This window comes from Pelmatolapia mariae, linkage group LG7, assembly GCF_036321145.2.
Source record: "Pelmatolapia mariae isolate MD_Pm_ZW linkage group LG7, Pm_UMD_F_2, whole genome shotgun sequence".
NCBI lineage: Eukaryota > Metazoa > Chordata > Actinopteri > Cichliformes > Cichlidae > Pelmatolapia > Pelmatolapia mariae.
In genome coordinates, this window is record NC_086233.1 from 50,369,563 (window position 1) to 50,394,595 (window position 25,033).

Here is a 25,033-nt window from a genome sequence, read left to right on the forward strand (position 1 = left end):
TAGGTATACACAATGTTTATACTGGAAAAGGAGTAGGATGAAGTTTACAATTTTTCTGTTCCTACCCTCTTATTTTAAATTTCATTACTTACAAATCAGTATTCAGAATTCAACATTATACCCACATAGCAGACAGATCTGGCCCGGATCTGGTGTCAAGCCGGCATGGTGACTTCTGGCATGGTAAGTGGTATGTCATCCAGATAGGGGCCAGGCCCGGCGTAGATGGCACTGTTTATGTCCTCAGGCATGATTATGGTTTGGTTTATCTGGCCCAGGCTCATAGAAAAAAGGTCTTCCCAGGACCCAGCATCAAGCTGGCACTTCTGACTCACTGGTGACATATAGGGAATATGTCAATCAGATGCGGGCCAGGTCTGGCAATGATGGCACTATTTATGTTCCTATTCTCCTATTTTAGTTAGAAGACCCAAATGCTATGTTGCAATCCCAAACTGCTATGGTAGCCAACGTTTCAAATGCAGGTTTGACAGGTTTGTGAGTGTAAACTTTTCCAAAACCTAGTAAGGGTTTACTCATGTTTACCACTGGGTGGCTGTAGCTCAGGAGGAAGAGCAGATCACCTACTGATTGGAAGGTTAGTGGTTTGATCCCTGGCTCCTCCAGTCTGCATTCAAGAGTGTGAATGCGTATGAATGTAGTTAGGAAGCACTCAGTTTAGAAAAACTGTGTAATTGGGTGAATGTGGCATGTTGTATAGAGCACTTCGAGTAATCTGGGAGAGTAGAAAAGCACTATATAAGAATCAGTTTCATCATGTTACTTTTGTACTATTATGTTCCGGCACATGTTGTTATTACATGGCTTGATTAAGGTACACATTAGGCTGACATCTGGGCCAGCACTGAAACTGTTCTAGGCCAGCAGTGTGTCTGCAACTGGCCCATGGCTGCACATGGCCCACATACCGCAAAGAATGACGGCCCTTTGGTGGTCCAGATCAGGTTTGCCAGAGGTAATCCACACATGGTCCAGCACAGGACCACCAGTGTGTCTGCAACTGGCCTTGTGCTGGCCCTTGTGTGGTTCACCTCTGGCAAAGCTGGTGCACGTGTGTCGCAGTGGTCATGTCAGTGGAAGAATCCAGGAGTTTCTAGTAATTAAGGTCAGTACTTCCACGCTTTAAACGCTGCACAGTCATATGCTCTCCCGCACTTGACATATTATTGTTGATCTGCACACAGCTGTTGCCACGAACGCTGCACTCGCTTAGGTCATTGTCTTGAGACACTCTTGCAAAAAAAAAATCACGGTTTTAGTAACATAATAATGCAGCGTGCTTTACGGGAAAATAACAGTAATCTAATGACCTATTTGCAATGACAAAAAAGGCAAGGTCTTGCTTGCCTCAGTGCCACCGCTTGTGTCTACTGCCAAGTAGTGTTTTAATGTCTTTATAGTTTAGTCCAAGCTCAAAATAAAAATCTATGAATCGCTCACATGGGTGTGTGTCCTGCATCGCTGTGATTGCTCCTAAGGTTTCAGTGCTGACCTGGAGTTGTATGGTCTTTAAACTTTTGCAAGATCCTGAGTTATTTTTTGCAAAATCTTGCAAAAGTTGATCTGCCTGGAACATCAGCATTGGTTCTTTGTAGGGAAAGCTGTGATGAGAGGTAAAATAATTTCATTCTCATCACATAAAAAGAAAAGACAAAACAAATATATGCAGGAATTAGAAAAAAACATAAAATCCTTAGAAGAAGCTAGAATTGGATGTCTTGAGAACGGTCTTGGTCTCGAGACCACTTTTACTTAGTCTTGGTCTTGTCTTGGTCTTGACGGACTTTGGTCTTGGTGTTGTCTTGTTCTCGCTGTCTCAGTCTTGTTCTCTCAGATCAACATAGTGGTCGGGAGATTTGGAGTCAAAAGTATCCATGACACACAATGTAATGTTCGATAATGTGTCATGCGCAAAAGCATCAGCTTTAGAGCCGTGCTTATAGAGTGCTTTGTAATGAATCAGAAGAGTCGACTCCCACTGAGCGAGAGCCGGTTCCTCACTTAATTTCCTTTCGCCGCTCAGCTCTCACACAGTGGCTCAGCTATGATCCAATCCCTCCATAGTGTGGCCAATCACATGCAAAGATAGAGGATAATATAATTATGTGAAAAACAGAGAGGGTGAGAGACGCGAAAGTCAAGTGAAGTGTGCGTCTATCCTCTCAGTAAGTGAGTGAGACAATAGACAGCGGTGAGGAGGGCTGTGTGAGTGCATCGCAAAAACACATAAATATGCCTGACACCTGTAAACGAAGCAGCAGGAGAAAACGGAGGAAAAAGAAACTATTCCTATGTCGGGTGGTCCTGGTCTGCAGGCTTCTACACCGTCTGCCAGAGGGCAGCAGCTCAAAAAGTCTGTGTCCAGGGTGTGAGGGGGGTCTGTGATGATTTTTCCTGCCCGTTTCCTGGTTCTTGAGAGGTGCAGGTCCTGGATGGAGGGCATGGGGATGCCAATGACATTTTCTGTTGCCCGTGCAGTCCGCACCTTTCCTGTTTAGTGGCTGCTCCATACCAGACTTTGATGGAGAAGCACATGACAGATTCAATGACTGCAGTGTAGAACTGGATCAGAGGCTCCTGTGGAAGACTGTATTTCCCTAGTTGTCTCAGGAAGTACATCTTCTGCTGGATCTTATTGAGGATGGAGGAGATGTTGGTCACCCACTTCAGGTCCTGGGAGATGGTGGTACCCAGGGACTTGAAGAGGTCCACAGTTGACACCGGGCTGTCTGATATGGTGAGGGGGAGCAGTGTTGAGGGATGTCTCTTTAAGTCTACTGTCATCTCTAAAGTCTTAAGTGTGTTCAGCCCCAGATTTTGCTGACTGCACCAAATTACCAGCTGCTCAACTTCCTGCCGGTATGCAGACTCATCACCATCCTGATTAAGGCCAATGATGGTGGTGTCATCTGCAAACTTCAGGAGTTTAACAGCCAAGTTCTTGGAGGTGCAGTCATTGGTGTAGAGGGAACAATAGTGGTGAGACAACACACTTGAGGGGCACCTCAAGTGTGTTGAGGGACAAAGCTTCAGAGGTGATCTCCCCCAGCCTCACTTGCTGCTTCATTTTACCTCATAAAAGGCAGGCCACTCATCAACAAATACATGTAGATTTCTTAATTTAATAGACTATTTGTGTAGTAAAATCATTGAAACCACAATATTTTCTCTAGATGCAGAAAAGGCTTTTGACAGAGTTAACTGGAAATTTTTACTTGCAACGTTACATAAATTTACATAAATTTGGCTTTGGAAACTTTTATAAACTGGTTAAAATATTAGTTAATTTCCCAACAGCTTGTGTTTAGGAGTCCAAAGAAATGGATGTTAAACTAAATTGTTTCACCTGGTAGAGCAGTGAACTGAATATTTTATTAAAGATGAAAGAATTTAGACAGTTTGTAACTCAGTAATGTAGCAGTGTTCATTTGACTTCATGACCGGAAGTGGAGTTTGGACCTGGAAACAGCTCATGACATTAGACTTAAAGACTGGATTGCAAAATAGGAAGCGGATCTTTCAATCAGCTTAGCCCTATAAAATCTGAACTATGAAATAACTGTGAGAGATTGTTTTGATAATGGACTGTTTTGCTGTCCTTTAGACAATATATATAAAAATATATCACATTTCTTGTTCTTTTTGTGGCCTTTCTTTTTTTTCTGGATATGGTTCAATTTTGTTGTTGTTAACTCAGTTTTTACTGCTGTTAGGCCAGTCCTTTGTATTGGAAGGAGAAGCTTCTTTAAATTGTGGAGAGTCCCAGATTTAAGCCCTGTGGGAGTGTGCTACAAAGCACCCCAACAGGAACAATGGACCTCCTAATGAATCTCTACCTAATCACAATCAGCAATCAGGTTTCGGATGAGCTCATTGTGAAAACTAACCCCACCCGATCATGTGATCCTGAGGTCAAATGGCCCAGCATGTGAATGGGCGTTAAGGCCTCTGCGAAGGTATCTCAGAACTGGATTATAGATGGCAGACAGTTAGTGTTGTAAGCCACCGCCTCTGTTTAAAGATGGTTGTTCACAGTGGACATAGATGGCTTCTTTCACTCCTCTTTCAAACCGTCTGTCTTCTCTTTCCAAAATGTGAACAACGGCATCCTCAAAAGAGTGATGCCAGTACGAAAGAGTGATGTACTTCAAAGCCCAGCAACATACTCAGACAAAAACGGCTTCATCCCAAAGACAAAACTCCTAAACACAAACTTAACAATGTAGTGTATGCTGTACAGTGTAGTGAGGAATGCCCAGACCTCTACATTGGAGAGACCAAACAGACACTTCAAAGCGCATGGAACAACATAGAATGGCCACCTCCACGGGACAAGACTCGGCTGTCCATCTGCATCTAAAGAACAAAGGTCACTCTTTCAAGGATGCCAGTGTTCACATTTTTAAACAGGTGAAAATATATTTATGAGCGACAGGAATTAGTGCCGCTGAATCTTTGATTTTATTTATTTTTTTGCTGTGTTTTACTTGCATCTATTTGAAAGAATTAAATTAAATTAAATTTTATTTCGATAACGACTTTCAAAGTGAAACAGAACACATAACAGACGCAGACTTGACTAAGGGATACAGCTGACAGAGAACAAAGGGAACACACCGGTAGGGATGGCTGTTCACTAAATAGAAGGAGCACAGAATCACAACCTCAGAACTAGAACACAAGAAATGCTAAGCTGGGAATACTAGAGAGAGAAATCAAAAACCAAGAGACTAGGAAAGACGCATCATGAAATCAAGGATAACTGATACAAAGAGAAAACACGGAGCCCACAGACACAGAACTGTGACATTTGTAAAGCCTATGTTGATATAATTGCTCCAATTTTACTCAGGATGGTGAACTGCTCCATTGCATGGTACTCTTTTTCTCATTGTGTGTATGATGCCCATGTTTGTCTTCTTCCTAAGAAGGACAGAGACCCCACCAATGCCCGCTTAGTCTATTAATTTAAAAAATCATTTAAAAAGTCTTGTCTTCATGTCTTAATAAATTTGGGGGCACTTTAATTTGACAGGATCAAACTTTGTTTATCCCTGACAGATTTGCTTTCTCTAATACCCGTCATCTGTTGAATGTACTGTGTGGAACAAACCCACCACATTCAGCTGTTATTTCCTAGACAACATTCAGTAGTGTAGGAGTTGACTGAATGTTGGTAAATGGCGCTATATTCTTATATAGTGCTTTTCTACTCTCCCGGAGTACTCAAAGCGCTCTATACAACATGCCTCATTCACCCATTCCAAGCACTTCTAAACTCAAGTGCAAACTAAACTACATTCATACTCCGATGAACGCATCGGAGGGAAACCTGGGGTTAGTATCTTGCCCAAGGATATTCGGCATGCAGACTGGGAAAGCCAAGGTTCGAACCACCAACCTTCCGATCAGTAGCTGATTTGCTCTACCACCTGGGCCACCACATGTTGGGGTGGGTGTAGTTTTGCGGGTGTGGTGTGGTCAGGTGGGCTGCCCCGTGCTCTGTGGGTCTTGGCAGTGCTGCTGCTGTGGGACCCAGTCTGGATGGGCCTAGGGCCCCTGCTCTTGGTTGATTATGGGAAACGGGGGTGCCCACTGGCATCAGCAGGGAAGCTGGCTCCAGGGAGGGGGTATAGCAAAGTATTTTATTCTATTTTGTATAGTATATTATTCTATTTTATCTTACTCTATTCTATTAACTTTTAATTCTCTTAACTTGTACTGTCCACTTTCTGCCGTAACCAAAAAATGTCTCATGTGTGGGACTAATAAAGGTTTAAGTTATCTATCTTATATAGTACTTGTGACACAAAAATGCAAAAATCTGAACTCTGACTTTCACATTGACTCAACATGGAGCCAGATTTGTACATTTAAAGCAGTTTAAAATGTACATTTCTTAAAATCTGTTTTGAAGAAACACCTTTAAAGCTGCATTTGATGTTTAGTTTTCCTCTCACTAAGCTGTTGATGATTTATCCCATACAAATATTTAGTAAGCTGTGACCAAAATACAGGTGTTTGGTAGAATTTTGTAGAAGGTGATGAAAGTAGCTTAAGATGTTCTAAAAGTAAAACACAAAACTACTGTCCAAACTATGTGTGAGAGTTGAAAAATTTGAAGCCTAACATGCCACCAGACCTCGTGCATGTAAACATGACGCTGCAGGTCAGCAATGATAGTCACTAAGGATCTAGACCTGTGAGTTTATTTGCACATCCTGTGCAATTCATGAGCCAGTAGCAATTTAGATAGCGCCTTACGCACTCTTACTGCACTACCAAATATTAACTTTAAGTAAGTAATATAATTTTATGATATGTTTTAAAATATATTTTATTGTCAAATGAGAATCTTGATTTTATGGTAGCATTTATTGTTTTGTAGGATTTTAGTTGGATTTAGATATTTCAAATATTGCGAAAACGAAAAATCTTCACTTGGCGTAATGGGTGTCCATCCAGCCATTATTTTAACCAAGTGTTGAATTCAGGGTTATGCAGGGCTGGACTCTGTCCTACTGTACATTTGTACTACTCATGGAACAGAGACAACAAGCAAACTTAGTATGAAATTAGGATTAGGAGTTTGGAACCTTTTTTTGCTGTAGAGATGTAAGTACTGCCCCCTGTGCATTTTCAGAACTTTTGCAATGCTGCCAAACACTTTACTTCATATCACTATTGATAGAGAAAAAAAATCTTCCAGGTGTGCTTGTCACGGTGAGTGGATTGAGCCGTGTGGAGAAAAATAAAGGAGGATCCAATAGTAGGCACTAGTGGAGATACAAAGGAGGTTTATTGTAAAATAAACACAAGTTGAACACGGCAATACAGAACTAAAGACAACCTGAACTGGGAAAACTAAACTACAACACACGAACATGAAGGAGGGTGGGCAGAGGCAATGACAAGAATGAGCTGCTAGAGATAAAGCTAAAGGAATCAAACCCTGCTGCTTAATGGCTTTTGAGTAGAACATGAAAGCCTTGATATGAATAAGCTCCCGAGTATTGCAGGATGTTTGTCAATGATCTTATCAAATGTACAGCAGATGGTAGACAAGTTGGCATAAGCTTTGCTTAAAGCAGCTCACGTAGGTTTCAGATTATGTTAGGTGATACCTGCATGGTCATAGTCACTCATGAGATCTTTACTTTCTTGGCAGGTTTGTAAGAAATTTGACATCCCAGTGTCTCATTTTCCCCTTTTAATTTCTATTTTTAATATATTATAATAATTGGATTCTTATGAAACAATAGATTTATAACAGATGAGCATGCTGTCAATAAAACAGTTTTATTGCTGCCTCTGTCATCTTGAAATGAAGATATTTATTCAACTGCAAACATACTTGTTCAAGAGGAAGGATGTAATAATATGTTATATGGGACTTGTGAAGGATGTTGGACAGCCATCCAGCACATGTTTGCCGCGACTGGCAATAAATCTTCATGTCTTACACAGGAAGAAGCTGTGAGAAAAAAAGTCAGATCTCAATATAAAGGGCTGTCAAGAACCACTCTCTACATTACCCACTCTGGGAACAGCAAGTCCACAGTGGCAACAATGAGGGGGAGTTTGGTGGGGTTGTGCTTCCTTGCTTTGACTATAGCCCATGTCACTGAGATCCAAGCCAGATGGGGTAAGACTCAAATAATTTTGGTCTGCTTTTAAACCTCGATGATTTAAATAGATTTTTCTGCTTCAATAATGCATATATAAACACAACATTTATTATACTGCCACCAGTATTCATCTTTTATTTATGTGAATGTTTCTCCAGTCCGCAACCATGTGAGCAGCATCTGTAGCACATGGGGCAGGGAGCACTTCAAGACATTTGATGGTGATGTGTACCAGTTTCCTGGCATGTGTGAATACAACCTGGTCTCCGACTGCCATGACACCTTCCCAGAGTTCTCTGTGCACATGAAGAGGAAGGAAAACGATGGAAACCCGACAGTCAGTTATGTGGTGGTCACCATCAGCGATTTTGCATTTCACCTCAGCAAGGATGTGGTCACTGTGAACGACCTGCCGTAAGTTAAAAAAAAAAAAAAAAGCAACTCTGATATAATTATGATTACAATGATAATCTTTTATCTCAGATATATAAAACCAATATATACACACACTCCTAATGACATGAATTAACCACTAAATCATCAAGTCTCCACCAAGTCATTAATCTCTGATTCATTGATTGATTGATTGATTCACCATGTTCATCATTACCCACACTTCCCCTCAGCACTTGTATACACTCATAAAAAACACAATAAATTAACATCATTTGAGTGAAAGAGTTAAATGCAGATAGGAATTTCCCCATGGGGATCAATAACGTATAAATTATCATCATTATTATTATTATCAGTCATCAATTTCATTAATTTCACATTCTTCAAAAGCAGGTTTCGAAAAATTTCTTTGAACTGAAAAATGCTTGAACATTGCTGTTGGTCCACTGGAAGACTGTTCCACAATTTTAGTAGACAAATGGAAATGCAAAAAGTTTGAACTGTTGTTAATTTGTTATTTTATGAGTTCCATGAATTTCAAGATTTGTTGACTCCAAAAATAAAATGTTAGTGTGGTCGCTGAATCCGGCTTCATTTAATGATTGTGGTTGCTTTTCCTGAAGTTCAGATAATGACTGAATTTAAGTTTTTTTATACATTAACCCAGGCTTCCAGACAGTACTCTTAAGTATTGCAATATGAGTGAACAGTTGAAGTACACAGAGTGATTTATAATGCAAAAGACTTTATTCAGTACAGAGATGCTTCTTATATAATGTTAATTATAGATATAAATGAATTATAATTGTTAAAAAGATATTATCTTTCTTCTCAGTGTCAAACTTCCACACTACCAGGCCGGAGTACAAGTGGAAAGAAATGCAGTCTACATCAAGCTCCAGTCCAAAGTTGGCATCATTGTCATGTGGAACCTTGATGATGCAGTCATGGTAAATCCTTAAAACAGACAGATCCAATAGGACATTTTTTAAACACATTTCTTTTATTAATGACTAACAACCCAACCTCCAGAAATACTGAGCCATATTTTTATATTTTGGTCTGTGTGACATTTAAATAAATGCATTGTCCTCAAGTTAAATTGCTGACCACCTGGTTTACTACAAGGAGAACAATAGTTACAGTGGTTACTATTGTCTTTGCATACATGTAAAGTCCTTACATGTGGCAACTTTAATGCAATCTTTCATTTTGTTTTGTCATTTTATATATTTTAATATGTAAAACATGTCATGTCTGGTTTCTAAAACTTTTTCTAACCCTTTACTCCGTGTTTAAGGTGGAAATTGATAATGATTACACTAACCGCACTTGTGGACTTTGTGGAGATTTTAACGGTGTTCCAGTCTACAATGAGTTCCTCCTTGATGGTAAAAGCTGTTCATCATTTATTACTTTTTTAAATCTATAATATGCTGACTATTGCATGTTCCTACTAATGTAATTGTATGCAAAAGGTCGCAAAATCAGCCCCATTGAGTTTGGCAACATACATAAAGTCCATCGTCCAAATGATGATTGTGAGGACCCATATGAAGAGGAAGATGTCTCACAGGAAGCTATGAATGTGCCAGAGTCATGCAAAGAGTTTGTGAGTTTTGTTACCTACTTTAGCCAGGTTTAACGAAAGAGACATGATGTTTTTTTTGTTTTCATTAAATAATTGTGCACATGTTTACTGTCGTTTAGCAAAACACCTGTGAAGAGATGCTGCATGCAGAAACCTGGAGATCCTGCATCAAACTGATTGACCCTGAGCCTTACATTCAGGCCTGTGTGCAAGACATGTGTGGCTGTACCAACCATTCAGATGACTTTTGTGTCTGCAGCACACTCTCTGAGTTCTCTCGACAGTGTTCTCATGCAGGAGGGGAGCCTCCCAACTGGAGGACTTCTAAGTTCTGTGGTAAAATTTAGTTTTCTCTTTCAGTTTGGTTTTTATTTTTGTATTTTATATATTAAGGTGTAGAGAGAGTACGAAAACACTGAAATCACCTGAGCCAACTATATGTTGAAATTTGGCAAATGTCAGAAGTAAAATAAGTGCACAGAAAAAATCTGCTGTTGTTACACTCAAGTGAAAAACTTCAACAAGTTGATGTTTAAACACTTTGTGTAAATTCCCACTTCCTTCACAGTCAAACAGTGCCCATTCAACATGGTTTATGAAGAGAGTGGATCCCCTTGTGTGGATACCTGCACGCATCAAGACACAAGCTCATTCTGTGAGGACCACAAAATGGACGGCTGCTTCTGTCCTCCTGGTTAGTGCTCATGTCAAATAACTTTCTTTCTACACACCTGTTAAAGCTTCTCTTTTCATGGGACTCCATCATCAAACACCAACTTTCCATTTCAGGAACCGTGTTCGATGACATTTCCATGAGGGGGTGTATTGCTCAGTCTGAATGCCAGTGCAAGCATGGAAAAATCTATGAATCTGGTGAAGTTTACAGACAGGAGCGAGAGGAATGGTAATGTTCATAATGCTATCAGAATGTAATTTTTTTTCAATGTGTCCGCATATTTTGATATCTTAATGGATTCGTTTTTTTTTTTTCTTCAGCACATGTTTTGAGGGTAGATGGGCTTGTGAAAGTCTTTCAACACCTTCTACGTGTGCGGTTGAAGAAGGTTCACATTTAACCACCTTTGATGGGAAAGACTTCACCTTCCACGGAGACTGTTACTACACCCTGGCCAAAGTGGAAAGAAAGGTAAATGAGCATTAGCTTTGTACAGTCAAATTTTAGACAATACTGTGTTGGGAACATGTAAGTAAAAAAATATTGGATTAGGCTACATTTTTTTTCTTTTGCCTTCATTATGCGTATTTCAGGATGATGCAAGCCCCAGGTTTACCATTCTGGTCAAACTGGTACCATGTGCTCACCAAGAGTATGACACCTGTCTGAAGACCATCAAAATCCTGCTGAACAATGACAGAAACAATGTGAGTTAAATACTGGGCTCATGCTTTAAATAGTTACTGACAGCTGCAACACCCTAATGATCAATTCTGTTTTTATTCAGGTGTTAACATTCACTGCTGATGGCACAGTGAAGCAGAATATGCAGATTATCACTTTGCCATACTTCTCAGGTTCGTGAGAAAATAAGGAACTTTCGATTTAAGATGTTACTTTCATTTATGCTGAGATGTAAGAAGTTAGCCAAACTGATTTTTGTGTTTGTCTTTATTCACAGGGGATATCAGTATATTCCACGCTTCATCCTTTCACATCATCCTCCAGACCAGTTTTGGTTTGCAAATTCAGATCCAACATGTGCCTCTCATGCAAGTTTATGTCAGCCTGGAGCAGAGCTACAGAGAAAAGACACGCGGTAAGTTTTACATTAGTCTTAAAGCATTATATTATGAGGACTAATATGCATTTATTAAATAAGTATTTACTGCAAGACTTAAAAAATGCTGTCTGTTGAAGATGATTACAGTAATTTTGATGTATCTGTGCATTTCGAAACAAACTTTGCCATTTGCAGTTTAAACAAATTAAACACCAGCAGATTATGTTGACTTCGGTGATTCATATGTTGTTGTTTTTTAATTAAACACTTTAAACACTAAAACTAGTTTTGGCTAAAAGGTTGTAATAAATGGCCTCGCCCACTCTGCTAGGGTGAGAAATTTAGAAATAATGAGGGTGTTCGGAGTAGTGTTATCTTCTTCAGATGAAAAGGAACCAGCTAAGATGGTCTGGGCAGATAAGTGGTATGCCAAAATAAAAAGGTTATCTGGAAGGTTCAGTGGAAAGTAGACACTGAGGTAGCCAAAAAACATAATAGAGAAATTGTGTTTTATGTGACCAGGGATGATCTCAGGATTGTTCCACTCTGACTACCACCCAACAAGCATAATTTGGTTTCATACATTTTTTTCTTCAGCATTCTTATTTGCATTTCATTATCATTTTCTTTATTAAAATCTGTAATTTTTAGGTTTATGTGGGAACTACAACATGGTCCTGTCTGATGACATGAACACGCGTCAGGGAATTGTGGAGGGAAGTGCAGCAGCTTTTAGTAACTCCTGGAAGGCTAGCCATGTATGCCAAGACAGAGAAGACAGACTCGATGACCCTTGTTCTTTCAGCGTGGAAAATGGTAAACTAGAAAGTTTTTTTCCATCAAGTTTATTTCTTATTTCTTATTTTATTGTCCACGTTTATGTTTTTCTGAACTCCACCTATTTATTTAGTGGGTTTGGATTAATTAGTAAATATAAATTGGTCATAGGTGTAAATGTGAGTGTGAATGGTTGTCTGTCCTCTATGTGTTAGCCCTGTGACACACTGGCAACGTGTCCACGGTGTGTCCAGGGTGTACCCTGCCTCCCACCCACCCCGCGACCCTGACAAGGATAAGCGGAAGAGAATGGATGGATGGATGGAAGTTTATTTCTGTAATTGCTATCATTTGCTTGAAACTGATTTTCTAGGCACTACCGGTAATTGCAGCATATATAAACAAGCAAGAAATATAAGCAAGAAATGACATTTTTACTCATCTACTTGTAGAAAAGTATGCCAATCACTGGTGCGCCTTGCTACGACAGCCAAATAGTACTTTTGCAGAGTGCCATTCTGTTGTGGATCCTGAGATTTACTACAAGGTACAACAAACCCTCTCTGTGTGTCTTTAACTAAATACAGTGGGACTGTAATACAATAAAATGTGTTCACTGTTTTCTGCAGCGATGTACTTATGCTAGCTGTAACTGTGAGAAGAGCGAGGACTGCCTGTGTGCTGTTTTCTCCTCCTATACCAGAGCTTGTGCATCAAAGGGAGTGTTCTTGACAGACTGGAGAGAGAATGTGTGCGGTAAGGGTATCTGAAACAGCTCAGTAATAAAGTTTGATGAGTGTGTTCTCTTTTATCAGTTAGTCCAAAACTATGAGGCAATCATTGTCATATTTGCTGTAAAACAGACAAATACACCAAGAACTGCCCAGAATCTCAGACCTTCTCTTACAAACATCAGAGATGCCAGCTGACTTGCAGATCATTGAGCTTAAAGCAGCAGAGCTGCACCTCTGATTTCTTGCCTGTGGATGGCTGTTCCTGCGCTGAGGGTCACTACCTAGATGACAACGGCATCTGTGTCCCAGTGGCAAAGTGTCCCTGTTACCATAATGAAGTCTACGTAAAGTCAGGCAAGTCCATCAGCATCAACAACGAGCGCTGGTGAGTCACTTCAGGATTTCAAATGAAACATCCTAAATTAAGGATTTAGCAAGACTGTAACACATGTAGTATGATGGCTTTACAAAAACCTTTTATATTTTGGTTTCTTTTTCTAGCGTATGCGCCAACGGAGTTCTTCATTGCCATTCTGGGAGAACCCGCATGTCAAGTCAGTTTTTTTTTCCTTCTTCAATGCGAGCTTTTGTTAAGACAATATACAGTATTAAAGCAATTTGTACTCTTTTCCCTACAGTTGCTACAGCTTGTCCTTCTCCTAAAGAATACTTCAACTGTTCCACTGCAAGTGCAGGAGTTGTTGGAGTGCAGTGTGCTCGAACTTGTTTAAATCTGGACAATGATGATTGTGTGAGTTGTTTTTGATGCTGTGCTTTAGCTGACCTCTCAGTCTCAAAAAACAGAATTTAATTGCTTAATGTTATACGCATACACTCAGTAGTAGACAGTTTTGAATGACAGTTTTTAACAGTGTGTGATATTTTTCCTTTTATTTCTCTATCAATGTGGTCTTTCTATCCTCCCAGGATGCCACAGAGTGTGAATCTGGTTGTCGGTGTCCCAGTGGCCTCCTTGATGATGGTAAAGGTTTCTGTGTGAAAGAAAGTGACTGTCCATGCAAACATGAAGGCCATCTCTATGCCTCAGGAACACGAATACCTAACCAGTGCAACACCTGGTAGGACTTTATTTTATTTTCCAATTAATTATTGTAGAGTAATAAACAGTATTTGACATATATGGCATGTTTTTCTTTCTTATTAAAATTGTATTGTATTTACTTTTTGATACATTTAGTACCTGCCAAAGTGGAAAATGGACATGCACAGAGAAAAAATGTCCAGGAACTTGCCTTATTTATGGAAGTGGTCACTACACTACATTTGATCAGAAAACATATGCATTTCAAGGACAGTGCGGCTATATTGCTGTAAAGGTAAATAATGTATGCCAAAATCATCTGACCAACAACTATCACCTGAATTCACCTCCTCATGCCCTTGTCCAATGTTTCCCATAAAAACGAACATTGAACAATTAAGAATAAAGTCTGTCATGCAACTCTAACTTCCTTAGTTAAAAAAAAAGATACATGCCATTAACACTGTATCATTTCTTTACCAAATACAATTTCTTAGTTACAACTCTTGGGTGAAACTGCAAGGAGAAAATGCCTTACATTTAAATAAAAAACATCATCATCAGTATCAGAAATACAATTACTCATTTGAACAATTGCAAGGAGCAAAGGCTGTATATTTTAAATAAGGAATCAGAAAATCTTTTTTCTGAGTGTAAAGATTTCAGACACAGTTAAGACTTATGAATTGCCTACACAGTGACTCAAAAATTGATTACATAAAAATTCAAAGGCAGTTAGTCAATGTATAACATGTGAGTGCATGATCTTGTCCCTGTTATTGTAACCATAAAAAACACAAAGTTTAACAAGTCCCCTTTTTTATTTTTATTTTTTCAACAGAACAACTGTGGCAATAAAACAGTGCACGACAACTTTGGAGTTATCACTGAAAATGTACCTTGTGGCTCTACGGGCACCACCTGCTCTAAAAAAGTCAGAATTCAACTGGGGGTAAGATCAGACACAAAACACACTCCCAAAGTTTTCTCATGCAAACATAAATAAATTAAATAAATATATTTTTAGCATTGCAGTTGAACAAACAGAAATTTCCTTTTCCTTTATTACAGAGAAAGGAAATCAAATTATCAAGGGGAAGATTTGAAGTGGATGATCTGGGACATGGGCCTTTGATCAAGTACAGAATAAGGAAGGTTGGCTTGTATGTGGTTGTAGAATCTGTCATCGGTGTGGCAGTGATTTGGGATCGCAAAACAGCTGTTCGGATCCTGCTGGAACCAATGCACAGTGTGAGTGACAGTGGTACATTAAATTAAATTTTAGATATTTTTGTACATTAAATTAAAGTTTAGATATTTTTAATGCAATGTACCCTTTTATTCTCGCCACATTCTTGATGTTTTCAATACCATATATTGAAACAGAAAAAAAAATCCTAGAGGAGCCCCATATAATAATGAAATGTATGGTAAATGTAAATCACTATATTGGGGGTGTACAAATTCATGGGCTGCATCCTCCTTGAGGCTGCATTTGTAGACTGATTACGTCAAAGTGACGTGACAAAGGCTGCCCAAATTCGTAGACTCCATAGACCGACAAATGTTTTTCACTTTTCACATATTTTCAGGTAGCTGTGTAAACGTCAAATATCTGCTCAGTTTATCAAGATATCATATATTTGCAAAAGTGCTCTGACGTTTTCAGAGACATCTGTTACCAACCAGGTTGATAGCCAGGAGCGTGAGGGTCACTAAAGCCGGTGAGAATGGCAAACTCCTGGCACATTTTGAGATCACCAGGCGCGGTCTTTCGCTACTCAGGTTAAACGTGATATATAAGTCTTAGATTTAAAAAAATGCTATTGTTTGGCTTTTACAGTGTTTTATTTTGTTCGTGAGTAAAATAAAACACACTGAGATTAAACTTATTCGATTAGATTAGATAAAATAAAACTTTATTAATCCCCTGGATGGGTTCCTGAAGCTGAATAAACGTCAAACAGAAAACTGATTAAACAGAAGTATGAGATGGTCAAGAATTTACACCAGTGTCCTGTTATATTTTAGATAGAAAGGAGCAGCTGGCCAAATTTATTAAATTAAGCCGAGACAGCGGTGATGCAAATCTGAAGGCTAGACCATCCAATTTCACAGCTGTTTACCTCTGGCCTATCTGACCTTCTGAGGACCCGGCCCACATAGACTGCAGAGGACAGGTCCTCAAGAAGATGCAGCCTATGTATTTCGACACCCCTATTATATTTATAAACATCACGCATTGTTTGATTGACTCTTTTGTATGACTATACAGGGAGAGGTGTGTGGCCTGTGTGGAAATTTTGATGGTGATGGACAGAATGACTACACCACCCAGGGTCAGCTGGTGGTGAACAATCCACTCGAATTTGCAAACAGCTGGAAAGTTTCTAGCTCCTGTCCAGATGTGGAGGAGAACATTGATCCTTGCACATTGACACCCGGTCGACATCTGTGGGCAAAAATGATGTGTAGCATCATAACTGGAGACACATTTAAAGAATGCCGCAAAAAGGTAACGACAATTTGTAGGATTCTATTTCATGTAATTATGAAACACTTTGCTAAAAAAAGTCATCATCAAATTTGCACCACTGGACAGGTTGACCATGGTCCATTTTATGACAACTGTGTGAAAGACTCATGTGCCTGCGACACTGGAGGAGACTGTGACTGTTTCTGCACAGCGGTTGCTGCTTATGCTCAGGCTTGCAATGAGCATGATGTTTGTGTTGCATGGAGAACTCCAGAGATCTGTCGTAAGTAACATATGTTATTAAAATTTAATTTTCCAACCTTTTCTGACACCTGACTTTTTCTTTGAAGCCTTAAATTCATGTGAGCGAAGTGTTAACAACTACAGAAACATCTGTGCTATATATCAGCCTGCTCAGGAAATCTACCCCTTTATTTTTTGTAGTTTTTATATTGTTATTAATAATGAATAAACTTAACCTTTTCTGTATCAAGCTATGCTCAATAAACAATAAGAACCAAACTGGACACATGCTTTTGCAAGTTTACGAAACATCTGAAACTGAATTCTCTATTTTTAAAAAATATATTCAGACCATTAATTAAAGAGTGCGTGGGATTTAGTGACTCCATCATGAAGATTCCGGTGGGGAAACTCCTGTAGGGTGCTTCGTTTCCCGTGTGATATTCGCTCTTTGTTTACTGCCGCTTTTTCCAAGACAAGTAAACCAAATGAATGAATCAAGGGGCGATTTACATTTTTTGAGATGTCTTGAGCATTTACGGAATATATATGTAGATGCTATTCATAGACCTGGCGATATTTTTCCCCTGTGCCACAGAGCAAAACAGACAAAGGATTCAATTTCTCTATTTCTCAGTATTTGTAAACAGCGGTCCCTCGAATATTGCGGGTGTTATGTTCTAAAAATAACCGATAGGTGAAATTAGGTAGCCAATTTTATTTTTCGACGGTGCAAAATGATTTGTCGACATTCTGTTGGGGAAAAAATGTACAAACATACAGTACTGTACTTCAGAGTCACACTGCTAGCGATCGATGCTGTGATTCTGTACTGTACAGGACGGCAGCCGATCAGGACGCAGGACACAATGTGATGTAAAAAAAAAAGCATGCAAACTTGCACTAAAAATCTGCGAAACAGCGAGGTGAAAAGGATTTTTTTCACGGTTTGTTAACATGCTGTGTAGGTGTCTTATTGACTAGCTGATATCGACATAACAGGGGAAACATCTGGCTTTGACTATTGTTCCCCTGTAGTTTGAATGCTGAACATTTGCCTGTTTAAATCATAAGAACTGTCACTATACAGAGATGTGCTTCTGAATGTGGACGACGTGTCTTCTGATTTTGTAATGCAGTTCTGCTTGTGTTGAGTTATGTAAACAACCGATCAATCTAAACTCTTTAAACGTCAGAATTGATCATTCGATTTTTTTTATGACACAACAGTGGTGAGTGTTCCCACCTTCTGCTCTTTGTAACTTAACGCGATCTTTCCATTTTCATGTTTTGAACATGATTTTGGAGTATATCTTCGCAGTAGCGATTAACTGCAAAGTAAGGCTACCGGAAATGTACAACCCTACAAACCAGGAAGTTAGCATTTTCTCGTGCACAGGGTCTATTAAGTATTTCTTTCATTCACCTTATAAAATTTTGATGTGAGACAGTATAAAGTGAAGTTTGAACTGGCAATCACATTACAAATTGAAATTAGTAGATATATAGATTAATAGATTTATATCTATATATTATATATTTTATATATTTCAACAATTTCATTTTCAAAATAAATAGCATGATTTCATGTTTTTTTCTTCCTAGCTGTCTATTGTGATTACTACAACGACCCAAAAGTATGCATTTGGCACTACAACCCTTGCCACCCCGCGTGCTACAAGACCTGTTTGAATCCAAAAGGTGTATGTTTCAATCCGATACCCACTCTGGAAGGTAAGCGGTTAAGTGGGATCAGTTTGTATGACCAAGAATCAAATTAATGTGCCATTGAGAAATGTTGAATAAGGTTCTATTATGTGATTTTTTTCTACAGGCTGTTATCCTGTATGCCCAGAAGATAAGCCCATATTTGATGAGAAAAACCAAACATGTGTGGATGTATGTCCAGAGACAACTACAACTGCACCTCCAACTACAACTACAACCACAACCATACCTCCAACTACCACGACGACAACCACAACGCCACCTCCTCCAACCACAACTCCACCTCCTCCAACGACAACTACAACCCCAACTCCGCCTCCTCCTACCACAACTACCCCTCCTCCTCCTACCACAACTACCCCTCCTCCTCCTACCACAACTACAACCCAGCCTCCACCTCCCACTACCACAACTACAACCCCACCTCCCACTACCACAACTACAACCCCACCTCCTACCACAACTACGACCCCACCTCCTCCTACCACAACTACAACCCCACCTCCTCCTACCACAACTACAACCCCTCTTCCTACTACTACAACTACAACCCCAACTACGCCTACTCCTGCCACAACTACATGCATTCCAGGTACCGAATGTGAGTGGTCAGAATGGTATAATGTGGATAAAGATCAAACAGACAAAAGTGACTGGGAAACATATGAAAATATTACAAATAGTGGTTATCAAATATGTGACAATATTGAAGAGATTGACTGTAGAGCAGAAGGTTACGAGGACATAACACTTGATGACGTTGTGGCTGAAACTGGCCAAGTTGTTACTTGTGATAAGGATATTGGTTTAGCATGTAGAGTGGAAGAACAGGTTAGACCTCCATTTAAGTGTCTTGATTACAAAATCAGGGTATGTTGTAAGACTGTCATATGTTCGAGCACAACTATGACTCCACCTCCCACTACCACAACTACGACCTCTCCTCCTACTACTACAACAGCTCCTCCTACAACTACAACCCCACCTCCCACTACCACAACTACAAAACCACCCCCCACTACCACAACTACAACCACACCCCCGCCTCCTCCTACAACTACGACCTCTCCTCCTACAACAACAACTACAACCCCACCTCCCACTACGACAACTACAACCCCTCCTACTACTACTACAACTACAACCCAACCTCCCACTACCACAACTACAACTCCAACTCCTCCAACCACAACTACCCCTCCTACTACTACTACAACTACAACCCCACCTCCACCTCCCACTACTACAACTACGACCCCACCTCCCACTACCACAACTACAACCCCACCTCCCACTACTACAACAGCTCCTCCTACAACTACAACCCCTCCTCCTCCTACAACTACAACCCCACCTCCCACTACCACAACAACAACCACAACCCCGCCTCCTCCTACCACAACTACCCCTCCTCCTACTACTACAACTACAACCCCACCTCCCACTACCACAACTACGACCCCTCCTCCTACAACTACAACTACAACCCCTCCTCCTCCTACAACTACAACCCCACCTCCCACTACCACAACAACAACCACACCCCCGCCTAATCCTACCACAACTACCCCTCCTCCTACTACTACAACTACAACCCCACCTCCCACTACCACAACTACGACCCCTCCTCCTACAACTACAACCCCTCCTCCTCCTACAACTACAACCCCACCTCCCACTACCACAACTACAACCCCTCCTCCCACTACCACAACCACAACCCCTACTACTACAACTACAACCCCACCTCCACCTCCCACTACCACAACTACAACTCCACCTCCTCCAACCACAACTACCCCTCCTCCTACTACTACAACTACAACCCCACCTCCACCTCCCACTACGACAACTACAATCCCTCCTCCCACTACCACAACTACAACCCCTACTACTACTACTACTACAACTACAACCCCACCTCCACCTCCCACTACCACAACTACAACTCCACCTCCTCCAACCACAACTACCCCTCCTCCTACTACTACAACTACAACCCCACCTCCACCTCCCACTACGACAACTACAACCCCACCTCCCACTACCACAACTACAAGCCCTCCTCCCACTACCACAACTACAACCCCTACTACTACTACTACTACAACTACAACTACAACCCCTCCTCCTCCTACAACTACAACCCCACCTCCCACTACCACAACAACAACCACACCCCCGCCTAATCCTACCACAACTACCCCTCCTCCTACTACTACAACTACAACCCCACCTCCCACTACCACAACTACGACCCCTCCTCCTACAACTACAACTACAACCCCTCCTCCTCCTACAACTACAACCCCACCTCCCACTACCACAACAACAACCACACCCCCGCCTAATCCTACCACAACTACCCCTCCTCCTACTACTACAACTACAACCCCACCTCCCACTACCACAACTACGACCCCTCCTCCTACAACTACAACTACAACCCCTCCTCCTCCTACAACTACAACCCCACCTCCCACTACCACAACTACAACCCCTCCTCCCACTACCACAACTACAACCCCTACTACTACAACTACAACCCCACCTCCACCTCCCACTACCACAACTACAACTCCACCTCCTCCAACCACAACTACCCCTCCTCCTACTACTACAACTACAACCCCACCTCCCACTACGACAACTACAACCCCTCCTCCCACTACCACAACTACAACCCCTACTACTACTACTACTACAACTACAACCCCACCTCCACCTCCCACTACCACAACTACAACTCCACCTCCTCCAACCACAACTACCCCTCCTCCTACTACTACAACTACATCCCCACCTCCACCTCCCACTACGACAACTACAACCCCACCTCCCACTACCACAACTACAAGCCCTCCTCCCACTACCACAACTACAACCCCTACTACTACTACTACTACAACTACAACTCCACCTCCACCTCCCACTACCACAACTACACCTCCTCCAACCACAACTCCACCTCCTCCAACGACAACTACAACCCCAACTCCGCCTCCTCCTACCACAACTACCCCTCCTCCTCCTACCACAACTACCCCTCCTCCTCCTACCACAACTACAACCCAGCCTCCACCTCCCACTACCACAACTACAACCCCACCTCCCACTACCACAACTACAACCCCACCTCCTACCACAACTACGACCCCACCTCCTCCTACCACAACTACAACCCCACCTCCTCCTACCACAACTACAACCCCTCTTCCTACTACTACAACTACAACCCCAACTACGCCTACTCCTGCCACAACTACATGCATTCCAGGTACCGAATGTGAGTGGTCAGAATGGTATAATGTGGATAAAGATCAAACAGACAAAAGTGACTGGGAAACATATGAAAATATTACAAATAGTGGTTATCAAATATGTGACAATATTGAAGAGATTGACTGTAGAGCAGAAGGTTACGAGGACATAACACTTGATGACGTTGTGGCTGAAACTGGCCAAGTTGTTACTTGTGATAAGGATATTGGTTTAGCATGTAGAGTGGAAGAACAGGTTAGACCTCCATTTAAGTGTCTTGATTACAAAATCAGGGTATGTTGTAAGACTGTCATATGTTCGAGCACAACTATGACTCCACCTCCCACTACCACAACTACGACCTCTCCTCCTACTACTACAACAGCTCCTCCTACAACTACAACCCCACCTCCCACTACCACAACTACAAAACCACCCCCCACTACCACAACTACAACCACACCCCCGCCTCCTCCTACAACAACAACTACAACCCCACCTCCCACTACGACAACTACAACCCCTCCTACTACTACAACTACAACACAACCTCCCACTACCACAACTACAACTCCAACTCCTCCAACCACAACTAACCCTCCTACTACTACTACAACTACAACCCCACCTCCACCTCCCACTACTACAACTACGACCCCACCTCCCACTACCACAACTACAACCCCACCTCCCACTACTACAACAGCTCCTCCTACAACTACAACCCCTCCTCCTCCTACAACTACAACCCCACCTCCCACTACCACAACAACAACCACAACCCCGCCTCCTCCTACCACAACTACCCCTCCTCCTACTACTACAACTACAACCCCACCTCCCACTACCACAACAACAACCACACCCCCGCCTCCTCCTACCACAACTACCCCTCCTCCTACTACTACAACTACAACCCCACCTCCCACTACCACAACTACGACCCCTCCTCCTACAACTACAACTACAACCCCTCCTCCTCCTACAACTACAACCCCACCTCCCACTACCACAACAACAACCACACCCCCGCCTAATCCTACCACAACTACCCCTCCTCCTACTACTACAACTACAACCCCACCTCCCACTACCACAACTACGACCCCTCCTCCTACAACTACAACTACAACCCCTCCTCCTCCTACAACTACAACCCCACCTCCCACTACCACAACAACAACCACACCCCCGCCTAATCCTACCACAACTACCCCTCCTCCTACTACTACAACTACAACCCCACCTCCCACTACCACAACTACGACCCCTCCTCCTACAACTACAACTACAACCCCTCCTCCTCCTACAACTACAACCCCACCTCCCACTACCACAACTACAACCCCTCCTCCCACTACCACAACTACAACTACAACCCCACCTCCCACTACCACAACTACAACCCCACCTCCACCTCCCACTACCACAACTACAACTCCACCTCCTCCAACCACAACTACCCCTCCTCCTACTACTACAACTACAACCCCACCTCCACCTCCCACTACGACAACTACAACCCCTCCTCCCACTACCACAACTACAACCCCTACTACTACTACTACTACAACTACAACCCCACCTCCACCTCCCACTACCACAACTACAACTCCACCTCCTCCAACCACAACTACCCCTCCTCCTACTACTACAACTACAACCCCACCTCCACCTCCCACTACGACAACTACAACCCCTCCTCCCACTACCACAACTACAACCCCTACTACTACAACTACAACCCCACCTCCACCTCCCACTACCACAACTACAACTCCACCTCCTCCAACCACAACTACCCCTCCTCCTACTACTACAACTACAACCCCACCTCCACCTCCCACTACGACAACTACAACTCCACCTCCCACTACTACAACTACAACCCCTCCTACTACTACTATAACTACAACAGCTCCCCCTACAACTACAACCCCACCTCCCACTACCACAACTACAACTACAACCCCACCTCCCACTACCACCACTACGACCCCTCCTCCTACTACCACAACTACAACAGCTCCCCCTACAACTACAACCCCACCTCCTCCTACTACCACAACTACCCCTCCTCCTACAACCACACCCCCGCCTCCTCCTACCACAACTACCCCTCCCCCTACTACTACAACTACAACCCCAGCTCCACCTCCCACTACCACAACTACAACCCCACCTCCCACTACCACAACAACAACCACACCCCCGCCTCCTCCTACCACAACTACCCCTCCTCCTACAACTACAACTACAACCCCATCTCCACCTCCCACTACGACAACTACAACCCCACCTCCTCCTACTACAACTACAGCCCCTCCTCCTACTACCACAACTACAACCCCACCTCCCACTACCACAACTACAACCCCACCTCCTCCTACTACCACAACTACCCCTCCTCCTACAACCACACCCCCGCCTCCTCCTACCACAACTACCCCTCCCCCTACTACTACAACTACAACCCCAGCTCCACCTCCCACTACCACAACTACAACCCCACCTCCCACTACCACAACTACCCCTCCTCCTACTACTACAACTACAACCCCATCTCCACCTCCCACTACCACAACTACAACCCCACCTCCTCCTACTACAACTACAACTCCTCCTCCTACAACTACAACTACAACCCCACCTCCTCCTACTACCACAACTACCCCTCCTCCTACAACCACACCCCCGCCTCCTCCTACCACAACTACCCCTCCCCCTACTACTACAACTACAACCCCAGCTCCACCTCCCACTACCACAACTACAACCCCACCTCCCACTACCACCACTATGACCCCTCCTCCTCCTACTACAACTACAACAGCTCCCCCTACAACTACAACTACAACCCCACCTCCACCTCCCACTACGACAACTACAACCCCACCTCCACCTTCCACTACCACAACTACGACCACTCCTCCTACAACTTCAACAGCTCCTCCTACAACTACAACCCCACCTCCCACTACCACAACTACAACCCCTACTACTACTACTACAACTACGACCTCTCCTCCTACAACTACGACCCCTCCTCCTACAACTACAACCCCACCTCCCACAACCACAACTACAACCCTACCTCCTCCAACCACAACTACGACCCCTCCTCCTACAACTACAACCCCACCTCCTCCTACCACAACTACAACCCCTCCTACTACTACTACAACTACAACCCAACCTCCCACTACCACAACTACGACCCCTCCTCCTACAACTACAACCCAACCTCCTACTACAACTACAACCCTATCTCCCACTACAACCCTAGCCACGCCAACAACTTCAGAAACACCGGATTGTCCTGAATGGGGTGTTTCAGTAAGCCTTATAATTTTTAATAATTTATGTCATTTTATGCCCTTCAAAGTTGAATTTACTA

The 25,033-nt window shown here is 42.4% G+C and overlaps 2 protein-coding genes across 2 annotated transcripts; both read left to right on the top strand.

The window, feature by feature from the left end:
• The first annotated feature begins 7,590 nt into the window (after positions 1-7,590).
• LOC134631812 (mucin-2-like) lies at positions 7,591-24,959 on the top strand. The gene is made up of 30 exons (XM_065471493.1): positions 7,591-7,666; positions 7,808-8,063; positions 8,881-8,995; positions 9,346-9,436; positions 9,524-9,657; positions 9,756-9,972; positions 10,205-10,330; positions 10,426-10,540; positions 10,633-10,783; positions 10,906-11,019; positions 11,100-11,169; positions 11,274-11,411; positions 12,027-12,191; positions 12,605-12,699; positions 12,782-12,908; positions 13,016-13,271; positions 13,388-13,440; positions 13,534-13,637; positions 13,814-13,965; positions 14,085-14,223; positions 14,770-14,880; positions 15,000-15,179; positions 16,204-16,443; positions 16,531-16,687; positions 18,253-18,381; positions 18,482-18,546; positions 18,588-18,976; positions 19,245-19,837; positions 21,641-24,332; positions 24,386-24,959. The coding sequence occupies exons 1-30, from the start codon at positions 7,591-7,593 to the stop codon at positions 24,957-24,959; spliced, it is 7,824 nt and encodes a 2,607-aa protein (XP_065327565.1).
• LOC135933286 (mucin-2-like) lies at positions 20,665-21,354 on the top strand (the record flags this gene model as incomplete). The annotated part of the gene is made up of 2 exons (XM_065471379.1): positions 20,665-21,088; positions 21,188-21,354. Coding segments are annotated over 2 exons (591 nt in total), but the record flags the coding sequence as incomplete, so codon positions are not given.
• Positions 24,960-25,033: the final 74 nt, after the last annotated feature.

What these genes read in the sequence shown, in the direction of transcription:
- LOC134631812 (XM_065471493.1), top strand. Translation starts at nt 7,591, where the DNA reads ATGAGGGGGAGTTTGGTGGGGTTGTGCTTCCTTGCTTTGACTATAGCC. An exon ending in CGGCTGCTTCTGTCCTCCTG is followed by an intron (nt 10,331 to 10,425) that starts GTTAGTGCTCAT and finishes TTTCCATTTCAG; the next exon opens with GAACCGTGTTCGATGACATT. An exon ending in AAGTCAGAATTCAACTGGGG is followed by an intron (nt 14,881 to 14,999) that starts GTAAGATCAGAC and finishes CCTTTATTACAG; the next exon opens with AGAAAGGAAATCAAATTATC.